Raw genomic sequence first — 25226 nt, forward strand, 5'->3', positions numbered from 1 at the left:
GGTACACACATGCCGGCGGTAGCTCTGCACACGCACTTATTTTTGCAGAGAGGAAGAACATTTCTGCACATATGTAAGTGAATGAGGCCCGATGGTGGTCAAGACATGCACAAGGAATGACCTTTCATAATAACAGCATGCACCAAGCTGCGCATAGAAGACTAAACAGTCTTTCCATAATATAAAAATGTTAAACTATTTCTTTAACTGTACACACATGATAGTGCAAGTCGCAGCTGGCATGTACAATTCTTTACAGAAACACTTTTTAAATGTTATGGAGTGGGTAGCCCAGTGGTATAAGGAGTTGGTACCACTATGCAGACCAGGGTTCAATTCCCGGTCTGCTACCTGTCTGTGCATTTCACCTGCATTGCCCAGTCCACCCAGCTGTAAACTGAGGAAGTAACTGGCGCCGGATTGGAGTCCTGTCTAGAGTGATTCATATACTCTCATTCACTTCACACTATGGTATCCAGGCACTAAAGGGATTCCTCTGTTACTGAATCACATCCCTCATATACACATACAGAACCGCTGAAGGCGTGTAGACTCAGTGGCATCCCTCAGAAGCTGGAGTTTGCCATGAAGATTTCATATTAACAAAAGTTATGCAAGGAAGAACAATGTTGTTTCTTAAGTCAAACCCCGAACATGGCACCTGTCAGGATAGCAATAGGACAAGTGAGTCTCTCATTGAAATTGCTTAATGTCTTTGCCTGCAATTAGCCCCTCTTAATGCACGATGCTAAGGAATGGACGTTCTCATAAAACCGCAATTTAACTCAGTGTGTAAATATCCAGAAATAGCATTCTTATTGAAGGAAAAGCACCAGCTACACAATTAGCAAGAGGAAACTAAAAAGACGGAGTGCAAACTTACTGTGAGGGAATGCAAAAGAAGCTCTAACAATAAATTTCCACCTTAAAAACCAAAATAATAACCATAGTTCTCGACATGGCCATTTGAGGCTCTATAGCTTTTGCATTTCTAAGCACTTCTGGGTTTTTCCACCGTATGCACCCTATGGAAAAACACTGATATGCATTTCTCATTTTTTAAATGTAAATAACAGTTTCATACTTGCACAGAGTCAACAAGGAACTTTGCTATGTTAGAAAGTCAAAATGTGGTTTGTTTGATGGCAAGATAATGCCGCAAGGTTACAGCGCACTTTGCTGATGTCTGTGTGTTTTAACACTGCCCAATGTGTATGTGCTCTCCCATAAGCGCAGTGCAAACAGCTCTATCTGCAGGGGGCTGAGAGTAATGAAGCTTCCTTACGAGCAACTTAAACAAGGATTAGATAGATCCATCAGCCAGCACACCAGCAATGATGCAAACGCGCAGGCCCTGTATCTCCCTGCACAGTTAACTGCTCTCATTCTCTGTCTGAACTTCAAAAACTCTATTTCTAGGTGTTCTGCTGTGTGTGTGCATGTGTGTGTTAAGCATAAATACAATAAAATGATGTGTTAAAGTTACTATGCATTGTCAGATCAATAAAATCCTAAGTTTTCCAGTAATGTCTCCTGGTTTACTTCTGTTCATGTCTACTGTGGGATCACTCCACACCTAAGGTTTATGTTTTTATTAAATTTGGTAAAAAAAAAACTAGTTATAACATGGTGGGCTAAAAAAAAGAAAGTTAATGTTTCATAAAATTCAAATGTTGGTGCATAAGTTAATTTAACAAGAATGATCAGGAGATGACGTATCGCCCCGGTCCTCACAAATGTGTAACTAACTGGTGTTGGGGATCACCTAAGTACATGCTTATGCAAAATATGAATGAAATTGGTCAACTGGTTCTTCAGATATCACACTAACAAGAGTGGAAATGGCAATAACTTGAATATTTTGCTGTGACTTTGAAATTGACCCCAAGGTCACCGTAACTGATTGGTGTTGGGGATCACCCAAGTACACGCTTATGCAAATATGAATGAAATTGGTCAACTGGTTCTTGAGATATCTCACCAATAGGGTGAAAATGACACATCTATAATCTATAATGCACATCAGTGCTTCAGAAAACCTCTGTGTCATTTGATATCCAACAATTCTCTTCTTTGGGTCAATCAGAAATGACAATCCTCCAGGAGTCAAAACCAGCTTTAATGTCAACTGGCGTTCTGGCGATTTATCTCTGACTACATTCAGATTGTAATAACTGAATAAAAGGTGACTGCCTCTGAAATGAGATATGATGTTACCTTTTGAGCAGGAGTGGGTAACAGTGTGCCTTGAAGGGGCCGAGACAGTGCAGGTTTACATTGCAATCATTTACCCAATCAGGTGGTTTGACCGATGAGCTCCTCCCCTCAACTTCAAGTTCTGATCACGTCAAACCAAATCAAAGGAAACCTCTTGGCTGTTCATGGAAAACTGGCAAACAGGCTGTGTGTGTGAGTGATGTGTTAGTGACTAATTCTCTTCTAATCAAAACACTGAATCATCAAGAAAAACTGTTAGTATTTCAGTAAAAAAGTGAATGTATAAAAAGAAGAAGTGGGTCAATATTATGCCAGAGACCATCAGGATCCTTTTCAGTCTTTCCAGGGATAATATGGCATTACATTCCTCATATCATCAAGATGTTGCCAAATGTTGTCTCAGAAATAAAGTTCAAACAGACATTTTCTTGGTATTTGATAAAATACCACTTTGAAGATTTTAAGAAAGCAACAAACCATTTATAAAAAAGTCCATGAGTCAACTTAACTAAATACCACAGATTGTTTCAGTCACAAAACTAGAACAAATAAGCGAAATCCACGATTTCCAATCTGGATCACCTCCAAAATTCAGTGGAGTCTTCCGTGGCTATATCTACCTGTGGTAGAGAAGCTTGAATCTTCGATTGGACTGGGTTGCTTGACGTGAGGACATTTTGCTTCAAATCGCAGAAGCTTCCTCAGCTAAAATTCTTGCTCTGGTAGTCTGACTTCTGTCTTGACTCTTGTAGAGAAGAATAAACCAGAAGCCAACAAAAGCTGGAGTTTTTTTTGATCAGGACTCTTCAACACAGAGCCCTACAGGTGCCCACAACTGCAGAGGGAAGGGCTAAAGAACAACTTGTACGGAAAGCCCTCACAGTATGTGGGTACCCACAATGGTCCCTGGACAAAGAGCAGAAGTCCCAGAAAACAAAGAGACCAGATAGACAGGAGACGGAGACAAGAAGAAGAGGAGTGGCTCTCCCTTATTTAGCAGGAGTAGCGGAAAAACTACAGAGGATCTTCAGACAGCACAAAATCCCAGTTTACTTTAAACTGGTTAACACCTTGAGACAGAAATTAGTTCACCCAAAGGACAGGATCCCTAGTTACAAACAGAGCAATGTAGTGTATTCTATCAGATGTCAGGAAAACTGTAATGAACACTACATAGGTGAGACTAAGCAACCTTTACACAAAAGGCTATACCAGCACCGCAGAGAGGGCGCAAATGGACCTCAGTCTGCAGTTCATCTCCACCTTAAAGACACTAACCACACGTTTGAGGACAAGGAAGTTAAAATCTTAGCCAGAGAGAAGAAATGGTTTGAGAGAGGTGTCAAGGAAGCATTCTATGTGAAACAGTTGAAACCCAGCCTTAAACCGGGGAGGGGGTCTCAGACACACTTTGTCCCCTGTTTACAATGGGGTACTCAGGTCAAAGCAGTTTCAGTCTTTTGTTCATGGTAATGAGTCATTCACGTCATCAGGAGAGTCGTCAAAGGAGCCATCAGGAGAGGCTTCCATCCCATCATTAGGAGGGACAGCTGCCCTGTCATTAGGAGGGTGCTAACTAGAGCACAAAAGGTGCTAATTAGAGCTATTGTTTAGTCACTAGCCTATAGCAGTCGGCCTCTCGGTAGGAGGGGCCTGGTTAGGTTTAAAAAAAACTCCAGCTTTTGTTGGCTTCTGTTTTATTCTTCTCTGCAAGAGTCAAGACAGAAGTCAGACTACGAGAGCAAGAATTTTAGCTGAGGAAGCTTCTGTGATTTGAAGAGAAACGTCCTTGCGTCAAGCAACCCAGTCCAGTCGAAGATTCAAGCTTCTCTACTATGGAAATCACCTGGACAACTGAGAGCCGTCATGGAAATCTACCTGTGGTGAAAATTTAGTCAAAATCCGTGCACTAGTTTTGATGTAATCCTGCTAATAGACAGACAGACGGGAGAAGGAGAAGAAGAAGTGAATGAAGAAGAAGACGATGAAGAAAAAGAGCCCATCTCTTCTTTGTGTAAAGCAGATGAGTCCATGACTCTTCCTTGACAGGATGCCATTCCATCACAGGTTACTTCCCAAGCCGAGGTTTGTGCAGATTCACAAGTGTCTTGTCCAAGGACACAGACAGATACGTATAGGTGAGCAGGAATCAAATGCAGGTTTATGTATTTGTAGCATGACTCGTATGGCACTAACTTGCTCTGCACTGTCAGAACATTAAACACTAAATTAAAATTGCATGCTAAAATTAACATGGGTTCTGAATGATTTTTAGCTGTTGACTGCAACGTATTGGTGATGAAACTAAAGCTATGTACATAAAGGGCTACGTCTGTCTTTCTGTCTGGGATAAACTTCCAAACTAGAATATGTAGCCCTAAAAACTATATATATTCTGAATCCTCATGACATGGGGAACAAACTGGTACCATTTTTTAAAAAGATGAACTGAAAATTACCCCCAAAAAAGCTATTTATGTAAGACCATACAGTGTTGTACCATGTGCTTTTCATGCTGCCACTTCTGTCTATCTTTCTGTCTGTCCGGGATAAACTCCCAAACTATAATATGTAGCCCTAAAAACTCTATATATTCAAAATCCTCATGACATGGGGAACAAACTGGTACAATTTTTTAAAAGTTGAACTGAAAATTACCTCCAAAATAGCTGGCTGTAGGTATGACCAGGCAGATTCAAATTTACAGCCCTGTATATGTGTTGGCCATCTCTGTTTATTTAATCCCTTTCTACAGCACACTTAGCACAGCACAGCCACAGCACACTCAGCAAAACAACAACATGCTTAGGCTGAGGCTGTGGATATGACCAGGCAGATTCAAATTTCCAGCCCTGTATATGTGTAGGCCATCTATGTTTATTTAATCCCTTCCTTCAACTACTTTATGTTCTCAACTGTTAAGCACTTGACTGTCCTGTACAACCCAGTTTGCCTTCCTGTCTGAATACATTCATTTTGTGTTTGTAAAATTGCAATGTAACCTCAATTATGATTCACTGATATTTACATTCATATTTACATTTACTGTTACCTACCTTTTGTGTGTAATTTTGTTATAAATTTGATTGCAAAACAAAGTCTGCATGAAGGACTTCAAATGTGTTTGTCTTTTAACCAAGTATTTCGACTTAGTTTGGGGAGTCCACCTCTTATAGTTCTGCTGGACAAACTTTAGCCCATTAACTACTATAAGATATCAGCATTACAAAAACAAATGTTGAGCAATTGTTTTGATTAAAATGATTGGCATTTGGCTTATGTCTAAAACAGGTTAACCCGGGTAGCACCGGGTACCCCAGCTAGTATTAAATATGCAGACTTTCAGCTTTCATTTGAAGGCATTTTAATCCCAAACAGGTAAACCTGGTAGAAAATACAACACTTTTTACTGTTTTATATGTTTCTTTGCCGTTTTTATTTGGTGCACTGTTGCTTGACACTTACGTTGCACTGTTGATCCCTGCATCATAAATAATTATTTTATATCCTATTGAAAATCCTTCTCTCACTGACGGCCTCAAGGGTAGAACCCAAATACATCACAAGACAAAGGGTTTCTTCCTTGGTGAATATTTCACTGGAGGTGATGGTGTAGTGGTAAAGCGTTGGACCAGAGGATCCTTGGTTCAAACCCCAGCCAGACCAGACAATCGCTAAGGGCATCATTGTAAAGAGCTTTTGAGCTTCTGATTCAAAAGGTCTGCTTCTGTAGACGTGTCCATAAAATCATAGAGGGATATGCTTTCCAAACTTAATACCCATTACTATATTGGATGATGTTGAAATTGAGGATGGCCCAGTGGTTGTTCCAGCAACAGCAAAGATTTCCTGTCTGCTAACTACAACGCGTGTGGAATGTCTCAAACCTAAACCTACTTCGAGGCATCTTATATATGCTACTCTGGAACCACCCCTAAACCCAAACAGTTCAACTGTCAACGCCACTGAGGTCCTTAGACTGGGTCTCATTAACATAAGATCACTGTCTTCAAAATCATTGTTGATCAATGATCTAATTATTGATCATCACTTAGATATGATTGGGGTCTGTGAAACCTGGCTTAAACCTACAGCTGTCCTCCCATTAAATGAGGCCTGCCCACCAGCATATACATTTAGTCACATCCGTCGTGATGCAAAGCAAGGCGGGGGTGTTGCTCTTATTTAGAAATCCAGGTTTAGCTTATTAGCTGTTGGGGGTCACAAATATAACTCATTTCAGCATCTGATTCTCCGCTCTGCTCAGGATATTACACATTGCCAAGGTCAGAAGAATAAAGATCAGTCGTATTACTTTGTCACTGTATATAGGCCTCATGGCCCATATTCTGAATTCTTAGATGAATTTGGTATAGGTATTAAAGGCACTGCGCTGCGGTGGTTTGAATCATATTTATCTGAATCATATTTATCTAATAGATTACAATTTGTTCATGTAAATGGGGAATCTTCTTCACAGACTAAGGTTAATTATGGAGTTCCACAAGGTTCTGTGCTAGGACCAATTTTATTCACTTTATACATGCTTCCCTTAGGCAGTATTATTAGACGGCATTGCTTAAATTTTCATTGTTACGCAGATGATACCCAGCTTTATCTATCCATGAAGCCAGAGGACACACACCAATTAGCTAAACTGCAGGATTGTCTTACAGACATAAAGACATGGATGACCTCTAATTTCCTGGTTTTAAACTCAGATAAAACTGAAGTTATTGTACTTGGTCCCACAAATCTTTGAAACATGGTGTCTAACCAGATCCTTACTCTGGATGGCATTGCCCTGACCTCTAGTAATACTGTGAGAAATCTTGGAGTCATTTTTGATCAGGATATGTCATTCAAAGCGCATATTAAACAAATATGTAGGACTGCTTTTTTGCATTTACGCAATATCTCTAAAATTAGAAAGGTCTTGTCTCAGAGTGATGCTGAAAAACTAATTCATGCATTTATTTCCTCTAGGCTGGACTACTGTAATTCATTATTATCAGGTTGTCCTAAAAGTTCCCTGAAAAGCCTTCAGTTAATTCAAAATGCTGCAGCTAGAGTACTGACTGGGACTAGAAGGAGAGAGCATATCTCACCCATATTGGCCTCTCTTCATTGGCTTCCTGTTAATTCTAGAATAGAATTTAAAATTCTTCTTCTTACTTATAAGGTTTTGAATAATCAGGTCCCATCTTATCTTAGGGACCTCATAGTACCATATCACCCCAATAGAGCGCTTCGCTCTCAGACTGCAGGCTTACTTGTAGTTCCTAGGGTTTGTAAGAGTAGAATGGGAGGCAGAGCCTTCAGCTTTCAGGCTCCTCTCCTGTGGAACCAGCTCCCAATTCGGATCAGGGAGACAGACACCCTCTCTACTTTTAAGATTAGGCTTAAAACTTTCCTTTTTGCTAAAGCTTATAGTTAGGGCTGGATCAGGTGACCCTGAACCATCCCTTAGTTATGCTGCTATAGACTTAGACTGCTGGGGGGTTCCCATGATGCACTGAGTGTTTCTTTCTCTTTTTGCTCTGTATGCACCACTCTGCATTTAATCATTAGTGATTGATCTCTGCTCCCCTCCACAGCATGTCTTTTTCCTGGTTCTCTCCCTCAGCCCCAACCAGTCCCAGCAGAAGACTGCCCCTCCCTGAGCCTGGTTCTGCTGGAGGTTTCTTCCTGTTAAAAGGGAGTTTTTTCCTTCCCACTGTCGCCAAGTGCTTGCTCACAGGGGGTCGTTTTGACCGTTGGGGTTTTTACGTAATTATTGTATGGCCTTGCCTTACAATATAAAGCACCTTGGGGCAACTGTTTGTTGTGATTTGGCGCTATATAAATAAAATTGATTGATTGATTGATTGATTTGGTGCATTCATCTCTAACTTGTCAACTAGTGTAGATAACGTTCTGATCACTGGTGACTTTAACATTCATATAAATAAGCCTTCTGATCCCCTCTGCAAATCATTTATGGAAATTGTGGATGCATTAGGATTTCGGCAATGCATTCGGGATTCGATGCACATTAGTGGAAATACCCTGGATCTGGTTCTCGCACGTGGTATTGCTGTCACAAATATTGACATCATGCCTCTTACATCAGTGGTGTCTGATCACTCACTTATTAAGATTAAAGTTTCGCTGCCGTGTTTATTGGAACAACAACCTTATATATCAGTACGGCGATGCATCAACTCCTCAACTAAGACTGAACTCGAAGCTAGACTGCCTGATGTCTTAGCTTCACATTTGACAAATACCCAGTCAGTAGACAGACTTGTGGATAGTTTAAACTCAGTGCTCAAAACTACACTCGACATGATTGCACCACCTGTGTTAAAACTGCGCTCCCCAAATCACAGTCGCCTTGGTTCAATGATTATCTGCGTGACCTTAAGCATAAAGCAAGAGGTCTAGAACAGAAATGGCGTCGTTCAAAATTAGAAGTATTTCAACTTGCGTGGCGTGATACTATCTTAGACTATAAGCATGCATTATTTGCTACAAAGCGGACTTACTACTCTGATTTGATCAACAAAAACAAGCATAACTCAAAGTTCTTGTTCCACACGGTGGCAACACTTATGCATGGACAACCACCTGTAGTTCACTCTCCTTTTACAGCACAAGATTTCCTGGATTACTTTCCTGGATTTCTAAGAAAACAGAAGACATCAGGTTAAACATATCCCGGCATGCCTTAACCCAGCCACTACACCCTGCTATTGAGGTGGACACCACTACTGAGGTATTACCTAGATTTACAGAATTTGATAGTATCTCACTATGCACGATGACAAAACTCGTAATGTCAACAAAAAGCACAACCTGTTTATTTGATCCTATACCAACAAAACTGTTTAAGGACCTGTGGCCCACTCTTGGGCCGACTGTGCTGGAAATGATTAATCTTTCTTTAACTTCTGGATCTGTTCCTAAATGTTTCAATTCTGCAGTGATTAAACCATTACTTAAGAAACCTAATCTTGACCCTAGTGTATTGAAAAACTATCGGCCGATATCAAATCTATCATTGTTCTCTAAAATTCTGGAAAAAGTGGTGTCACGGCAGCTAGTCTATCTTACTGAGAATAATCTCTTTGAGCCACTACAGTCTGCTTTTAGAAAATATCATTCCACAGAGACGGCTCTCACTAAAGTAGTGAATGATCTTCTGCTTACAATGCATTCGGACACCACTACAGTTCTGTTGCTGATAGATCTCAGCAGTGATGCCGGAATCTGACCACTTTTTTTAGTAATGAGTAATCTAACGCGTTAATCTTTCCAAATCAGTTATCAGATTAAAGTTACTTCTCCATGTCACTGTGCGTTACTATTATTTTTCATTGTGGGTCGATAGCAGCATTAAACTTGGTCTGTGGGCAGGAGGTCGGGGTTCGACTGAACTGCCCACTTTAAGTGAGCTGTGAGCTTTTCATCCACGTTTTTTTGCAGCTGCTCGACTCGTCCTCACCTCTTAAAGCGCGGTGATCAGCACACCTGCACTGAGCTTTACAAAGACATTTTTATACTTTTTTCCCTCCTTTATTTAGAATTCTGAGCTGAGCCGCTCTGTATCGTCTCGTTAAAAACAGCTGATCCTCCGCGACGCGTCAACAACTAACACTGTTTTCCACTCAAATGCACCTAAACTCTCTTTCTGAGGACCACATGATGTGAAAACGCAATAAAACTTTCTTACCTGTAAATCTGGTCCTGTTTTCTGCATAAATAAATGTTATCCATTCTTTGTGCTCAAACGCCAAAGCAGGGGCGAATCCAGATGGAATGGGGGCGTGGGGCAAGGATGTGCCCCCCTCCCCCACAACACCCCTAGATTAAAGGTCCAGTTTTGAAGCCGTTTTGTACTACAACTACTAATACTGCTTAAAATAATAATAATTTCAACAAGTAAAATGTTTAGAGAATTTAAATGTTAGAAAAATGTTAGAATTTAATAGTTACATTTATAAACAATGTAGGTTGTTACAGTGCTGTCAACAGTTAAATATGAGGTCAAGAAAGAGGTCCTTATTTTACTTTTTATAAAACAAGTATTTGTTTTCATTGAAGTCAAGAAAGGGTGACTATAAAGTGAGTTTTGGCAAAACAGGTATCATTGTCATGTTGACATGGGTTGTTGTCGGCAGATGGGGAAAGTAACTAAAAAAGTAACTAGTAATCTAACTTAGTTACTTTTACAATTGAGTAATCAGTAAAGTAACTAAGTTACTTTTTCAAGGAGTAATCAGTAATTGGATTACTTTTTCAAAGTAACTGTGGCAACACTGGATCTCAGTGCTGCATTTGACACCATGGATCATCATATTCTACTTGATAGGCTGGAAAATCATGTTGGGATTACTGGGAGTGCCCTTGCATGGCTGACGTCATACTTGACCAGTCGTTCTCACTGTGTTTTGTACAGTAACACTACCTCTACCATAGTGACATGACATTTGGGGTTCCACAGGGGTCTGTCTTAGGCCCCCTGCTTTTCTTCCTTTATATAGCACCCCTGGGGCACATATTGTGGCGTTTTGGGATTACCTTTCACTGCTATGCAGATGATACTCAGTTATACATGCCGATAACTGCTGGAAATCTTGTTCACATAAATTCCTTAGAAGATTGCCTTGCAGCAGTGAGACGTTGGAGGTCTAGAAACTTCCTACTTTTAAACTCTGATAAGACTGAAATGATGGTTCTTGGTCCAGTGAGACATCTGCATCAATTTTACCAGTTAACGCTCATCCTCGGCTCGTGTGTCATACATCACACTGACAAAGTGAGGAACCTTGGGGTAATTTTTGATCCTACATTGTCTTTAGCCTCCACATTAGAAATATTACTAGGACTGCTTTCCTCCACCTGCAAAATATAGAAAGATTCATCCTATCCTGTCTATGGCTGATGCTGAGACCCTGATCCCTGCATTTATCTCTTCTAGATTGGACTACTGCAATGTTCTATTTTCTGGTTTACCGCAGTCTAGCATTAGGGGTCTCCAATTGGTTCAAAATGCTGCAGTCAGACTTTTGACATGAAGCAGAAAGTATAACCACATTACACCCATTTTGGCATCCCTTCACTGGCTTCCTGTCCCAGTGAGATTAGATTTGAAGGTTCTGCAACTAACCTATAAAATTATTCATGGACTGGCACCTCCCTACCTAGGTGACATAATTAACCCTTACGTACCGGCCCGGGCTTCACGTTCTCAGGGTGCAGGACTACTTTGTGTCCCTAAGGTGAATAAGAAGTCTGCGGGTCACAGAGCTTTCTCTTATTGTGCCCCTGGGCATGATAAGAGAAAGGAATCTTCTTCACAGACTAAGGTTAATTATGGAGTTCCACAAGGTTCTGTGCTAGGACCAATTTTATTCACTTTATACATGCTTCCCTTAGGCAGTATTATCAGACGGCATTGCTTAAATTTTCATTGTTACGCAGATGATACCCAGCTTTATCTATCCATGAAGCCAGAGGACACACACCAATTAGCTAAACTGCAGGATTGTCTTACAGACATAAGGACATGGATGACCTCTAATTTCCTGCTTTTAAACTCAGATAAAACTGAAGTTATTGTACTTGGCCCCACAAATCTTAGAAACATGGTGTCTAACCAGATCCATACTCTGGATGGCATTACCCTGACCTCTAGTAATACTGTGAGAAATCTTGGAGTCATTTTTGATCAGGATATGTCATTCAAAGCGCATATTAAACAAATATGTAAAACTGCTTTTTTGCATTTACGCAATATCTCTAAAATTAGAAAGGTCTTGTCTCAGAGTGATGCTGAAAAACTAATTCATGCATTTATTTCCTCTAGGCTGGACTATTGTAATTCATTATTATCAGGTTGTCCTAAAAGTTCCCTGAAAAGCCTTCAGTTAATTCAAAATGCTGCAGCTAGAGTACTGATGGGGACTAGAAGGAGAGAGCATATCTCACCCATATTGGCCTCTCTTCATTGGCTTCCTGTTAATTCTAGAATAGAATTTAAAATTCTTCTTCTTACTTATAAGGTTTTGAATAGTCAGGTCCCTTCTTATGTTAGGGACCTCATAGTACCATATCACCCCAATAGAGCGCTTCGCTCTCAGACTGCAGGCTTACTTGTAGTTCCAAGGGTTTGTAAGAGTAGAATGGGAGGCAGAGCCTTCAGCTTTCAGGCTCCTCTCCTGTGGAACCAGCTCCCAATTCGGATCAGGGAGACAGACACCCTCTCTACTTTTAAGATTAGGCTTAAAACTTTCCTTTTTGCTAAAGCTTATAGTTAGGGCTGGATCGGGTGACCCTGAACCATCCCTTAGTTATGCTGCTATAGACTTAGACTGCTGGGGGGTTCCCATAATGCATTGAGTGTTTCTTTCTCTTTTTGCTCTGTATGCACCACTCTGCATTTAATCATTAGTGATTGATCTCTGCTCCCCTCCACAGCATGTCTTTTTCCCGGTTCTCTCCCTCAGCCCCAACCAGTCCCAGTAGAAGACTGCCCCTCCCTGAGCCTGGTTCTGCTGGAGGTTTCTTCCTGTTAAAAGGGAGTTTTTCCTTCCCACTGTTGCCAAGTGCTTGCTCACAGGGGGTCGTTTTGACCGTTGGGGTTTTTCCGTAATTATTGTATGGCCTTGCCTTACAAGATAAAGCGCCTTGGGGCAACTGTTTGTTGTGATTTGGCGCTATATAAATAAAATTGATTTGATTTTGATTTTTGATCTGTTCTGTGGAATGATCTTCCTGCATCAATAAAACAGTCAGATTCTGTGGAGACTTTCAAGTCCAGACTTAAGACGCACTTATTTTCCCTTTCATATGGTTAGCATACCGGCACAGTTTTGTTTTACGCTTTTTACTCTTTTAATTCATTTATTAGTAATTGGAGCGGGCCGCGGCCTCAGCTTTACCTAAATTCTGGGTCTTTTACTGAAGTTTAGGGCTAGTGGCTGGCGATCACCTTAGTATTTCTTCTGTTTTTCTTGTTGTTCAATGCTGGCAAATTATACAGTATTTTTTGTCTTTCTGATGCCTGATTCTGTTTTTTCTCTGTATTTAAGGTGCAGCTCCATCCAGAGATGGGAGTTGTATTTGTGTTGGCGATCCTCCTGTCCTGTGCACCAATAGCATTTCTTGTATATTCGTCCATGAATTGTTCTGCAATTTATGTTTTGTAGCATGGCCCAAACAGAGGGTCACCCCTTTGACTCTGGTCTACTTGAGGTTCCTTCCTCAGAGGGAGTTTTTCCTTACCACTGTTGCTCTGGGATTGGTAAGGTTAGACCTCACCTGTGTGAAGCACTTTGAGGCAACTCTGTTGTGATTTGGCGCTATATAAATGAAAATAAATAAAAAAGAAAAAAAATACATAAAAAAAGGAAAAATGCTATACAAGTACAGTCCATTTACCATTCTTTGGTTCCATTCAGAATTATGCTTTGGGTCATTAACCAGCTGCACAATGAATGAATTTTGAAATATTTTGCTGAATCTGGGAAGATAATACAGTCTGAAACTTTTGTCAGCAGTCCAATTATGACTTAACTCCATTGGTAGCCATGCACTCCATAACACTATCTCCAACATCTTTCAAAGAAGGGATGGTACACCTCAGGTCAAACTTTATTCTTTTTCTGGAGCTTCTTCATTTTCAAACATTATGGTGCTCATCTGTCCGCAGGATAGTGGTCCAGAACTCACACCTATCATGTTTAATCTGCACTTTTCCAGGTTTAAGAATGCACTAAATAATTGATTGGTGGCTTAGTGGTGCTTAGCACTGTTGCCTCACAGCAAGTGGGATCACTTCCCACCTGGACTTTTGTATGTGGAGTTTGAATGATCTTCCTGTGTTGATGTGCGTTCCATCCAGGTGCTCTGGCTTCCTCCCCCTTCCAAAGACATGCAGGTTACGTGAAATGGTGACTTTAAACTGGCCATAGGTGTGAGTGCGTTTGTATGTGTATATATGTGTGTCAACCCTACAACAGACTGGCGTACTGTCCAGGGTGTACCCCGCCTCATGCCCTATGACTACTGGGAAAGGCTCCAGCCCCCCATGACCCTCAACTGGAGTAAGAGGGTATAGGAAATGAATGAATAAATGATTGATTTGTCCGTTTAATGTTTTTGCTGTCTCTCTGATAGCTACATGACTCTGTTAGAAACTTGGGGGTAATTTTTGACAGTTCCTTTAAAATGGACAAGCAAATTAATTCTGTGGTTAAGGACAGTTTCTACCAACTCAGAATCTTAAGTAAAGATCTACCTTCCAGCTTGTGTTTTTGAGCGAGTTATTCATTTGTTCATAACATCTCATTTAGATTGCTGTACCTCGCACTACTGTGGGTTGAACCAGTCCTCTCTAAAGCGTCTGCAGCAAGTCCAGAATGCTGCTGCACGACTGCTCACAGGGACGAGGAAGCAGGAGCATATTACCCCTGTGCTTGCCTCACTCCACTGGCTCCCGGTTGCATTTAGGATTGATTTTAAGATTCTGTTGTTTGTGTTTAATTGTTTAAATGGGTTGGCTCCTGAATACCTCTCTGAGCCTTTGACTCCGTATGTACCAGTCAGATCAGTGAGGTCTAAAAACCAGCTTTTATTAAATGTGCCAGGATCTTGATGAAAGATTTGAGGTGTTCGGTAGCTGCACCCAAATATTGGAACAGTTTGCCTTTTAACATCAGAACTGCTCCAACTTTAGAGTCTTTTAAATCTGCTCTTAAGATTTATCTTTTTGCTTTGGCTTTTAATACAATGTAAGCTGTTTGAGTCTGGTTTTATTTTTGTCTTTTGTTTATTTAGATTTGAAATGCTCTGCTTTTGTAACGTTTTTGATGTTTTTTAACATGTGAAGCACTTTGGGCAGCTGGTGCTGTTGAAAATGTGCTATATAAATAAATTTTGACATTGACATTGTGTTGGTTCTCCAGTGTCGTCCTTCAGTCTCAAGTCTTTCGACTCCACACTGACAGTTAATAAGCAAAGATCCCAAAGCAAACTTAACATTTGAAGTGCCCTCCTCCTGACTGATCTGCTGCCCTGTAAATTAATGACATGATAATAATAAGTTTTAATTATATAACACTTTAACACCAACAAAATGCTTCACAGAACTAAATACTAAAGACAACACACTACCACTAGGTCATAATAATTAAAAAACGCACATAAAAAACCAGAATTAAAACACTAAGAAATATATTTTCCATCATCACAATTGCTGAGATCTGAGAAAATGTCGATCAAACCCAATGGCCTAATCTCAGCAGTTTGTTCCACAGCCTTGATGTGTGAAATGTAAAAGACCGACCGCCATCTGATTTCGTCCTAACCTCAGGAACACACAGTAGTCCAGCTGCCTATGATCTCAAGGCACATCGACACATATGGGTGAATCAAAATCTAATAAGTCAACAACAAATCTTTAACGCCCATCCTCCTATGAACAGGCACCCAATGGAGAGATACCAGCACTGGGATTATCATCATCATCATCATCATCTATTTTATTTGAGCAGAGGATAAGAAATACAGAAAACAGAAAAAAAAAAAAACAGAAAACAATTTAACAATAACATAAAAAACAAAAAAACTGAATTTACTGTTAACTCAGGACATTGAATCTGCTCAAAAAGGAGTGGGAGGAAGAAAACTTATTTAATCCCACCCCTTTATTCAAATTTAACATAAAGTACATAGCTGCTTCCCGTCAATTAGATAGAAAATTAAGAAAATAATACATTTAAATACTTGTAAATTCCCACAATAGATACCAACAGCAGCAAGAAAACAATACCAGTATAATAAACAAGCGACAAGCACATACCAACAATGGTAAGAAATCAACGATACCAGTTACGGCAAAGAAAACAAACATATGATGCTCATACCAACAATGGTAAGAAAACAACAATACCAATTACGGTAAGAAAGCAAACATATAAAAAACATACCAACAATGATAAGAGACAACAATACCAATTATGATGAAGAACCAAACATATGAAAGAAAGAAACATATAATGCACAAACCAACAATTGTGATACAGAGTCATGAGCCATGAATGTAAAATGGCTTTTATTGTTAAGTCTCAATCATTCTATACCGATCCCAGACCCTCTGTTTATAATGTGACTTGAATTCATGAATGTTTTGGCATTGCTTGAGTCTGACGTCCAAACCATTCCATAACTTTGCTCCACATACAGACACACAAAAAATTTTCCGAGTGGTTCTAACTTTTAATAATGTGAATTTGGCAAAACCTCTAAGATTATGAACACACTCTTTAACTGAGAAGAACTTTAGAATGTTACTTGGCAGTGATTTGTTAAATACCTTAAATAAAATCTGTAATGTAGAATATTTTACAAGATCATGAAATTTAAGCAATTTTGATTGCATAAAAAGATTATTGCTATGTTCTAAAAATCCAACTTTATGTATGATCCTTATTGCTCGTTTTTGTAGTATAAATAGTGGTTGTGTTGAACATTGATAGTTGTTACCCCACACTTCAACACAATATGTTAAGTATGGGAGAACTAAAGAACAGTATAATGTACGGAGTGCATTATGATCAAGAAATTGCTTTACCTTATTCATAATAGAGAGGCTTTTTGAAATTTTCATTTTTATGTGTCTGATGTGGGCTTTCCATGTTAATTTACTGTCTATTATTACTCCTAAAAATTTGTTTTCAGCTGAGTTTTCAATTTGGACACTGTCTATACATATTTGTAATTTAGATTTAACCTTATAATTACCAAATATCATTGCTTTTGTTTTATTTAAATTTAATGATAATTTGTTACTGTCCATCCATTTTTTTATTTTACTTAGTTCGTCATTTACAGTATTTATAAGTTCATTGTAATTATCACCACTGTAGAATATATTTGTATCATCAGCGAATAATAGTTTCAGTGATCTAGATGCATTAAAAATGTCATTAATATACATATTAAACAATCTGGGACCCAACACTGCCCCCTGGGGGACACCACAAGCAATGCCAAGACATTCAGATTTGTAATTTCCCATTTCCACGTATTGGACCCTATCTGTAAGATAACTTTTTATCCAATTTCCTGCAACTCCTCTGATACCATAATTCTCTAATTTGTTGATTAAAATTGAATGGTTAATTGTATCAAATGCTTTTTTAAGATCAATGAATATTCCAACAGCATATCTTTTTCTGTCCAATGCATTAGTAATTTCTTCTATTGCCTCAATAACAGCCATTGAAGTGGTTCTTTTCTTTCTAAAGCCATATTGACCTTCGTTTATTAACTGATATTTTTCTATGAATTTTTCCAAACGAGAGTCAAACAATTTTTCTAGGATTTTTGAAAACTGTGGGAGTAAAGAAATTGGTCTATAATTGGTAAAAATATGTTTGTTGTCATTTTTGGACAGTGGTATAACTTTTGCAATTTTCATTTTTTCCGGAACACATCCAGTTTGGAATGACAAATTACAGATATAGGTCAGAGGTTTTGAAATGCTATTGATGACTTTTTTGACTAATACCATGTCTATATCGTGACAGTCTGTAGACAGTTTGTTTCTGCATTTATTAACAATGTCTTTTATTTCCTGTTCATTTGTTGCTGAAAGAAAAATTGAATTTATGTTTCTTTTTATAGTTTCATTAGACTGCTGAATTCCTGGATTTGGGATTTCAGCTGCCAAATCAGGGCCAACATGTACAAAAAATTTATTAAAACCATTCACTATATTATTCATGTTGTAATCATGAACATTTTTATCAATAAAATAATCTGGATATCTTGTATTGGAAGATCCTGGTTTAATTAGGTTCTTCAAAATGTTCCAAGTTTCTTTGATGTTGTTTTTATTTTTTTGTAGAATTTCATCATAGTACAACTTTTTACTTATTCGGATGACTTCTGTTAATTTGTTTTTATATACTTTATATCTTATTTCAGCTTCTTTTGTTTTTTAATTAATACATTTTTTGTAAAGGCTGTTTTTTTTTTTGCAGGCTTTTAATATTCCTTTAGTTAGCCAAGGACATTTATTGTATCTTTTATTTTTATAGTATTCTTTAAGGGGACAATGTTTTTTATACAACGTGCAGAAAATATCTATAAAACTGCTATATGCACCATCTACATCTGACTCACTGTAGACTGTACTCCAGTCTTGTATACTTAAACTGCTGTTGAAGGCATTTATTGTTTCTTCTGTTCTTATTCGTTTATGGACTACTTCTCTGTCATGATTAGTTTTTTTAAGGTCACAGTCATAAACAATAAAAACAGGTAAGTGATCAGTGATATCACATATGAACAGGCCACTTATAACTTGATTTTCAATAATATTCGTAAAGATATTATCGATTATTGTGGCACTGTGAGATGTTATTCTACTTGGTTTTGTAATTGCTGGATAAAGGGACATACTATACATTGTGTCAGAAAAAGCATCTATTGATTTCAGTTTTTCAGGATTCAAAAGATCTATATTAAAATCCCCACAGACAAATACGAGGTCTATTAGAAAAGTATCCGACCTTATTATTTTTTTCAAAAACCATATGGATTTGAATCACGTGTGATTACATCAGACATGCTTGAACCCTTGTGGGCATGCAAGAGTTTTTTCACGCCTGTCGGTTACGTCATTCGCCTGTGGGCAGTCTTTGAGTGAGGAGTCGTCCAGCCGCTCATCGATTTTTTTCATTGTTTAGGAATGGCTCAGAGACTGTTGCTTTGTTTGATAAAAATTTTTTCAAAACTGTAAGGCACAACTGAGTGGACACCATTCAATAAATTCAGCTGGTTTTCGGTAAAAATTTTAACGGCTGATGAGAGATTTTGGTCTGGTAGTGTCGCTTTAAGGACGGTCCACGGCACCTGACGGCGATCTGCGCTTCGAGGCGGCAGCGTCTCGCTGTTTCAAGTTGAAAACTTCCACATTTCAGGCTCTGTTGACGCAGTAAGTCGTCAGAGAACAGAGAACTTTCAGAAGAAGTCGGCATGAGGAGTTTATTCGGACATTCCATTGTTAACGGTCATTTTGTAATGAAAGAACGTGCGGGCAGAGTCGCATGTCGGGCTGGACCCGACCGCGGGGGGTCGCGGCAGGAAAAACACCTCCGTTGGAAATCTTAACGGGCAAGTTGGAACATGCCCAAGCTGTTAAACAATTTCTCAGTTACTCACTTGTTGAAAGCCATTAAAAGCCGCCTGAATTCTACAAATGGTTTTCAACACGGAGGTGTTTTTCCTGTCGCGGCGCACACAGATTTGCTGAGTCGTCACGGAAACGACTTGGCGAATTTGCGCGTACGTCTTTCATTAAAAAAATGTCCTTAAACAGTGGAATGTCCGCATAAATTCCTCATGCCGGCCTCTTCTGAATCTTCTCTGTTCTCTCACGATGTCCTGGGTGAATTAAGCCTTAAATTAGGATGTTTTCAGCTCGAAACAGGCCGACGACAGCGCCTGGAAGCGCTGCAGGACGTCCCGCTCCGTGGGAAGTCCTTACACCGACAGAAACACCCCATAATCTCTCATCAGCCGTTAAACTTTTCACAGAAAACCAGCTTAATTTCTCGAATAGTGTCCACTCGGATATTCCTCACAGGTCCAGAAAAAATTTTGATAAAGCAACGCGCGCCGTCTCGAGCAGCGTGTGAAACAAAGGAATTCAGCCGAGAGGGCGGGACCACATCTCACTCAAGGCCTGCCCACAGGGAAATGACGTCACCGACGCGTGAAAAAACTCACGCATGTGCACGAGGGTTCAAGCATGATTGGTGTAATCGCATGTCATTCAAATCCATATAGTTAAAAAAATAAAAGGGTCGGTTTATTATCTAAGAGACCTCGTATATTTTTAGTACTTATTTCCGAGAACATTTTTTCCATTTGTTCATTAAAAATGTCAATACTTGAACCAGGTGACCGATATACACAACTTACAATAATATTTTTCCTCTTTTTGTTGTCTATTTCGACTGTCAGACATTCCATTACTCCATCTATTGTTACTGACATACTTTCTACAACCGTAAACTGAATTGTTTTATGAATATATAATGCAACACCACCTCCTGTTTTGTATTTCCTGTTTACATAATGCAACTCATAATCTTCTAAATCAAAATCAATACCTTTTTCCTTTTGTAACCAGGATTCTGATATGGCAATAATACTAAATGGTGATATAAACTGTTGCAAATATTCCTTTATAGAGTTAAAATTAGTGTACAAACTTCGGCTGTTGAAATGTATGATTGACAATTTGTCGTCCGAAGTCGTAACATTTGTATACTGGTCTTGTGTATAGTAATCACAGTTCATATTTATTGAAACAAGAAGGTTGTTGACCGGGTCAGTTTCATTTTCCTGATCTTGTGTGTTGTGCTCAGTATATTTAAATGTTTCCAGTTCCTTTTGTTTAAATTGTAAGATTCTCTGTAACAAATCTGTATCTTTGTTGTTCTTTGGTGTGAATATGTTTGTTGTAATGTTCATGGTGGTGTATAGAGTCTCACATTGTTACCTTTATCTTTCAGTTATATTTGTCAAGCTCTTCTATATTTCTCACCACCATAACTTTTGCTTCTTCTGGTGTACCATTCAGTTTGATGAGAATCCTACAATTTGTTACCCACGTTTGCTGAATTCTTTGCTGTTTCTTTAGGTTTATTGCTTTCTTGGCTATATCGGCATTCTTTTTGGTTAAGTGATCATTCATGAATACATTTGTTCCTTTTAGTTTGAATCTTTGCTTCAAGAGTGCCTTTTTGTTTCTTCTGTTGGCAAATCTTACGATGACGGTTGGCCTCTCTCCGGTTTGTCTCAGTGTGACACGCCTCAATGTGCTCCAGGTCCAACTCTATCCCTCTACTCTGGAGGTAGGATGCCACCTGTTGCTCCACAGAGAGCGTCTCCTGCTCACTGGGCTCCTCACCACCACCAACAACCGCACGCGCGTACGAGCGCGGCTTAATTTGGATTCCTGAGATGACCACATCGTTCATACGAGAATGTTGCTCCAGTTCCTCCACTCGCTGCTCCAGCTCTGTGATGCGCCGGTTTTTCTCCTCATTCTGGAGGCGCAGCTGTTTAACCTCCTCCAAAAGTTCCAAGAGCTGACAGCAGACACATCCTCAGCCAGAGAGTCAAGTGACTCTTTCAAGTCTCCGTAGTTCAATTTGGACGGCATCTTGTTAATAACTCCAACCTTACTTCAAGACAATTCCTCTTGTATTTCCTCACAGGTTTGGCATCCTGCTCAGTCCTGTCTCTGCCAGGGTTTTTATGGCTGTTAGTGCGCTTCAGTCACTTTTCCCAGCCGGTATTAACTTTGGACACTTGACTTGGCTAACTAGCGTGTAGCCCCGTTAGCTCGCAGTTAACCTCGGCTCCACTCCTTCCTCCTTCCTCCGGGCTTCTTCTCAAACTGCCTCTACAAAGAAGCTGCGACTCTGCTTAGAAACTGGTCCTCTGCTTAGAAGACTGGTCCCATCTGTGTTGCATGGCATCGACCAACTTCTGGCACCAAACAAAATGCAAATCGAAGCCGTCTTCACGCTAAATGCTGGTAACATGGAAGCAAACGTAGTACTACACACTCCTGAAGAGGCGGTGGCAGCTAATCCATCACTAATTTCTGTGATACTTTTTTGCGGTTCTCATGCTGGTCTTCAAGCACCACTTAACTTACACATTTTACAACCCTCTCTGCTCCGCCACAGTGATTAGCTCAGTCAGGTGTGCAGCCAATAAAGTACTAACAGACACCTCAATGAGCTAATCAGCTTGTAGCAGACCAAAGAGAGATTGAAAATGTGTAGGTCGGGCAGCCCTTGAGGACTGGACTGAAATCCACTGCTCTATAAAAAATAAGATCAGGGTCTATATCTGGAGAATTACCAATATTTAACAAGTTATTTCTCCTATAAGAACCAATGTTAAAAATCAGTCATGTGAACAGACAAGTAAAACGTAAACACTATAGTGATAATACAAATTTATCGAAGTGCAAAGGCCGTTTTAAAATACTTCTGAACTATTATTTTGGAAATATTAATGAGTGAGGATTTGTAACTCTAGATGTAACTCGTGCGTTACCTGTGCTGCTCCGCAGCCTGTCTAGTGGATTTTTATTTTATTTTTTACCACCGTTGTCGTGCGTTACCTGTGCTGCTCCGCAGCCTGTCTAGTGGATTTTTATTTTGTTTTTTGCCACCGTTGTCGTGCGTTGCCTGTGCTGCTCCGCAGCCTGTCTAGTGGATTTTTATTTTGTTTTTTGCCACCGTTGTCGTGCGTTACCTGTGCTGCTCCGCAGCCTGTCTAGTGGATTTTTATTTTGTTTTTTACCACCGTTGTCGTGCGTTACCTGTGCTGCTCCGCAGCCTGTCTAGTGGATTTTTATTTTGTTTTTTACCACCGTTGTCGTGCGTTACCTGTGCTGCTCCGCAGCCTGTCTAGTGGATTTTTATTTTGTTTTTTACCACCGTTGTCGTGCGTTACCTGTGCTGCTCCGCAGCCTGTCTAGTGGATTTTTATTTTGTTTTTTGCCACCGTTGTCGTGCGTTGCCTGTGCTGCTCCGCAGCCTGTCTAGTGGATTTTTATTTGTTTTTTACCACCGTTGTCGTGCGTTACCTGTGCTGCTCCGCAGCCTGTCTAGTGGATTTTTATTTTGTTTTTTACCACCGTTGTCGTGCGTTGCCTGTGCTGCTCCGCAGCCTGTCTAGTGGATTTTTATTTGTTTTTTACCACCGTTGTCGTGCGTTACCTGTGCTGCTCCGCAGCCTGTCTAGTGGATTTTTATTTTGTTTTTACCACCGTTGTCGTGCGTTACCTGTGCTGCTACGCAGCCTGTCTAGTGGATTTTTATTTTGTTTTTTACCACCGTTGTCGTGCGTTACCTGTGCTGCTCCGCAGCCTGTCTAGTGGATTTTTATTTTGTTTTTTACCACCGTTGTCGTGCGTTACCTGTGCTGCTACGCAGCCTGTCTAGTGGATTTTTATTTTGTTTTTTACCACCGTTGTCGTGCGTTACCTGTGCTGCTCCGCAGCCTGTCTAGTGGATTTTTATTTTGTTTTTTACCACCGTTGTCGTGCGTTGCCTGTGCTGCTCCACAGCCTGTCTAGTGGATTTTTATTTTGTTTTTTACCACCGTTGTCGTGCGTTACCTGTGCTGCTCCGCAGCCTGTCTAGTGGATTTTTATTTTGTTTTTTGCCGCCGTTGTCGTGCGTTACCTGTGCTGCTCCGCAGCCTGTCTAGTGGATTTTTATTTTATTTTCTACCACTGTTGTCGTGCGTTACCTGTGCTGCTCCACAGCCTGTCTAGTGGATTTTTATTTTATTTTTGCACCGTTGTCGTGCGTTCGCTGTTGCCGTGCGTTACTTGTGCTGCTTCATGGCCTGTCTGGTGCCTTAACTAAAGCACTCCTTCTGCTGAATCACCTCTAAATTATTTACACATTATTCACTTTGCGTGTTTTTAGGAATCCACTAGGTTGCGTAGCTACTAGCTTTTAGCCGATTTAGCATGGCGGCTTCTCCTGTCTCTCCCGCACTTTTCTGCTCTGGTTGTGAAATGTTTAGTTGTTCCTCGGCCTCCTTTAGCAGTAACGGTACTTGTAATAAGTGCAGCTTATTCGTAGCTTTGGAGGCCAGGCTGGGCGAATTGGAGACTCGGCTCCGCACCGTGGAAAATTCTACAGCTAACCAGGCCCCTGTAGTCGGTGCGGACCAAGGTAGCTTAGCCACCGTTAGTTCCCCCCTGGCGGATCCCGGGCAGTCGGGAAAGCAGGCTGACTGGGTGACTGTGAGGAGGAAGCGTAGTCCTAAACAGAAGCCCCGTGTACACCGTCAACCCGTTCACATCTCTAACCGTTTTTCCCCACTCGACGATACACTCGCAGAGGATCAAACTCTGGTTATTGGCGACTCTGTTTTGAGAAATGTGAAGTTAGCGACACCAGCAACCATTGTCAATTGTCTTCCGGGGGCCAGAGCAGGCGACATTGAAGGAAATTTGAAATTGCTGGCTAAGGCTAAGCGTAAATTTGGTAAGATTGTAATTCACGTCGGCAGTAATGACACTCGGTTACGCCAATCGGAGGTCACTAAAATTAACATTAAATCGGTGTGTAACTTTGCAAAAACAATGTCGGACTCTGTAGTTTTCTCTGGGCCCCTCCCCAATCAGACTGGGAGTGACATGTTTAGCCGCATGTTCTCCTTGAATTGCTGGCTGTCTGAGTGGTGTCCAAAAAATGAGGTGGGCTTCATTGATAATTGGCAAAGCTTCTGGGGAAAACCTGGTCTTGTTAGGAGAGACGGCATCCATCCCACTTTAGATGGAGCAGCTCTCATTTCTAGAAATCTGGCCAATTTTCTTGGATCCTCCAAACTGTGACTGTCTAGCGTTGGGACCAGGAGGCAGAGCTGTGGTCTTATACACCTCTCTGCAGCTTCTCTCCCCCTGCCATCCCCTCATTACCCCATCCCCGTAGAGACGGTGCCTGCTTCCAGACCACCAACAACCAGCAAAAATCTATTTAAGCAAAAAAATTCAAAAAGAAAAAATAATATAGCACCTTCAACTGCACCACAGACTAAAACAGTTAAATGTGGTCTATTAAACATTAGGTCTCTCTCTTCTAAGTCCCTGTTGGTAAATGATATAATAATTGATCAACGTATTGATTTATTCTGCCTAACAGAAACCTGGTTACAGCAGGATGAATATGTTAGTTTAAATGAGTCAACACCCCCGAGTCACACTAACTGTCAGAATGCTCGTAGTACGGGCCGGGGTGGAGGATTAGCAGCAATCTTCCATTCCAGCTTATTAATTAATCAAAAACCTAGACAGAGCTTTAATTCATTTGAAAGCTTGTCTCTTAGTCTTTTCCATCCAAATTGGAAGTCCCAAAAACCAGTTTTATTTGTTATTATCTATCGTCCACCTGGTCGTTACTGTGAGTTTC

The 25226-nt window shown here is 40.2% G+C and overlaps 1 protein-coding gene across 1 annotated transcript in view; it reads right to left on the reverse strand.

Moving 5' to 3' along the window:
* The window catches only part of prmt3 (protein arginine methyltransferase 3), a 326098-nt gene that overhangs the window by 130203 nt on the left and 170669 nt on the right, over positions 1–25226 (reverse strand). The window contains exon 13 of the mRNA XM_034163908.1: positions 21047–21368. Coding sequence (XP_034019799.1) covers positions 21047–21368 — 322 coding nt within the window. The remainder of the gene's footprint in view (positions 1–21046; positions 21369–25226) is intronic.

This window comes from Thalassophryne amazonica, chromosome 2 (assembly GCF_902500255.1).
Source record: "Thalassophryne amazonica chromosome 2, fThaAma1.1, whole genome shotgun sequence".
In the NCBI taxonomy this organism is placed as follows: Eukaryota; Metazoa; Chordata; class Actinopteri; order Batrachoidiformes; family Batrachoididae; genus Thalassophryne; species Thalassophryne amazonica.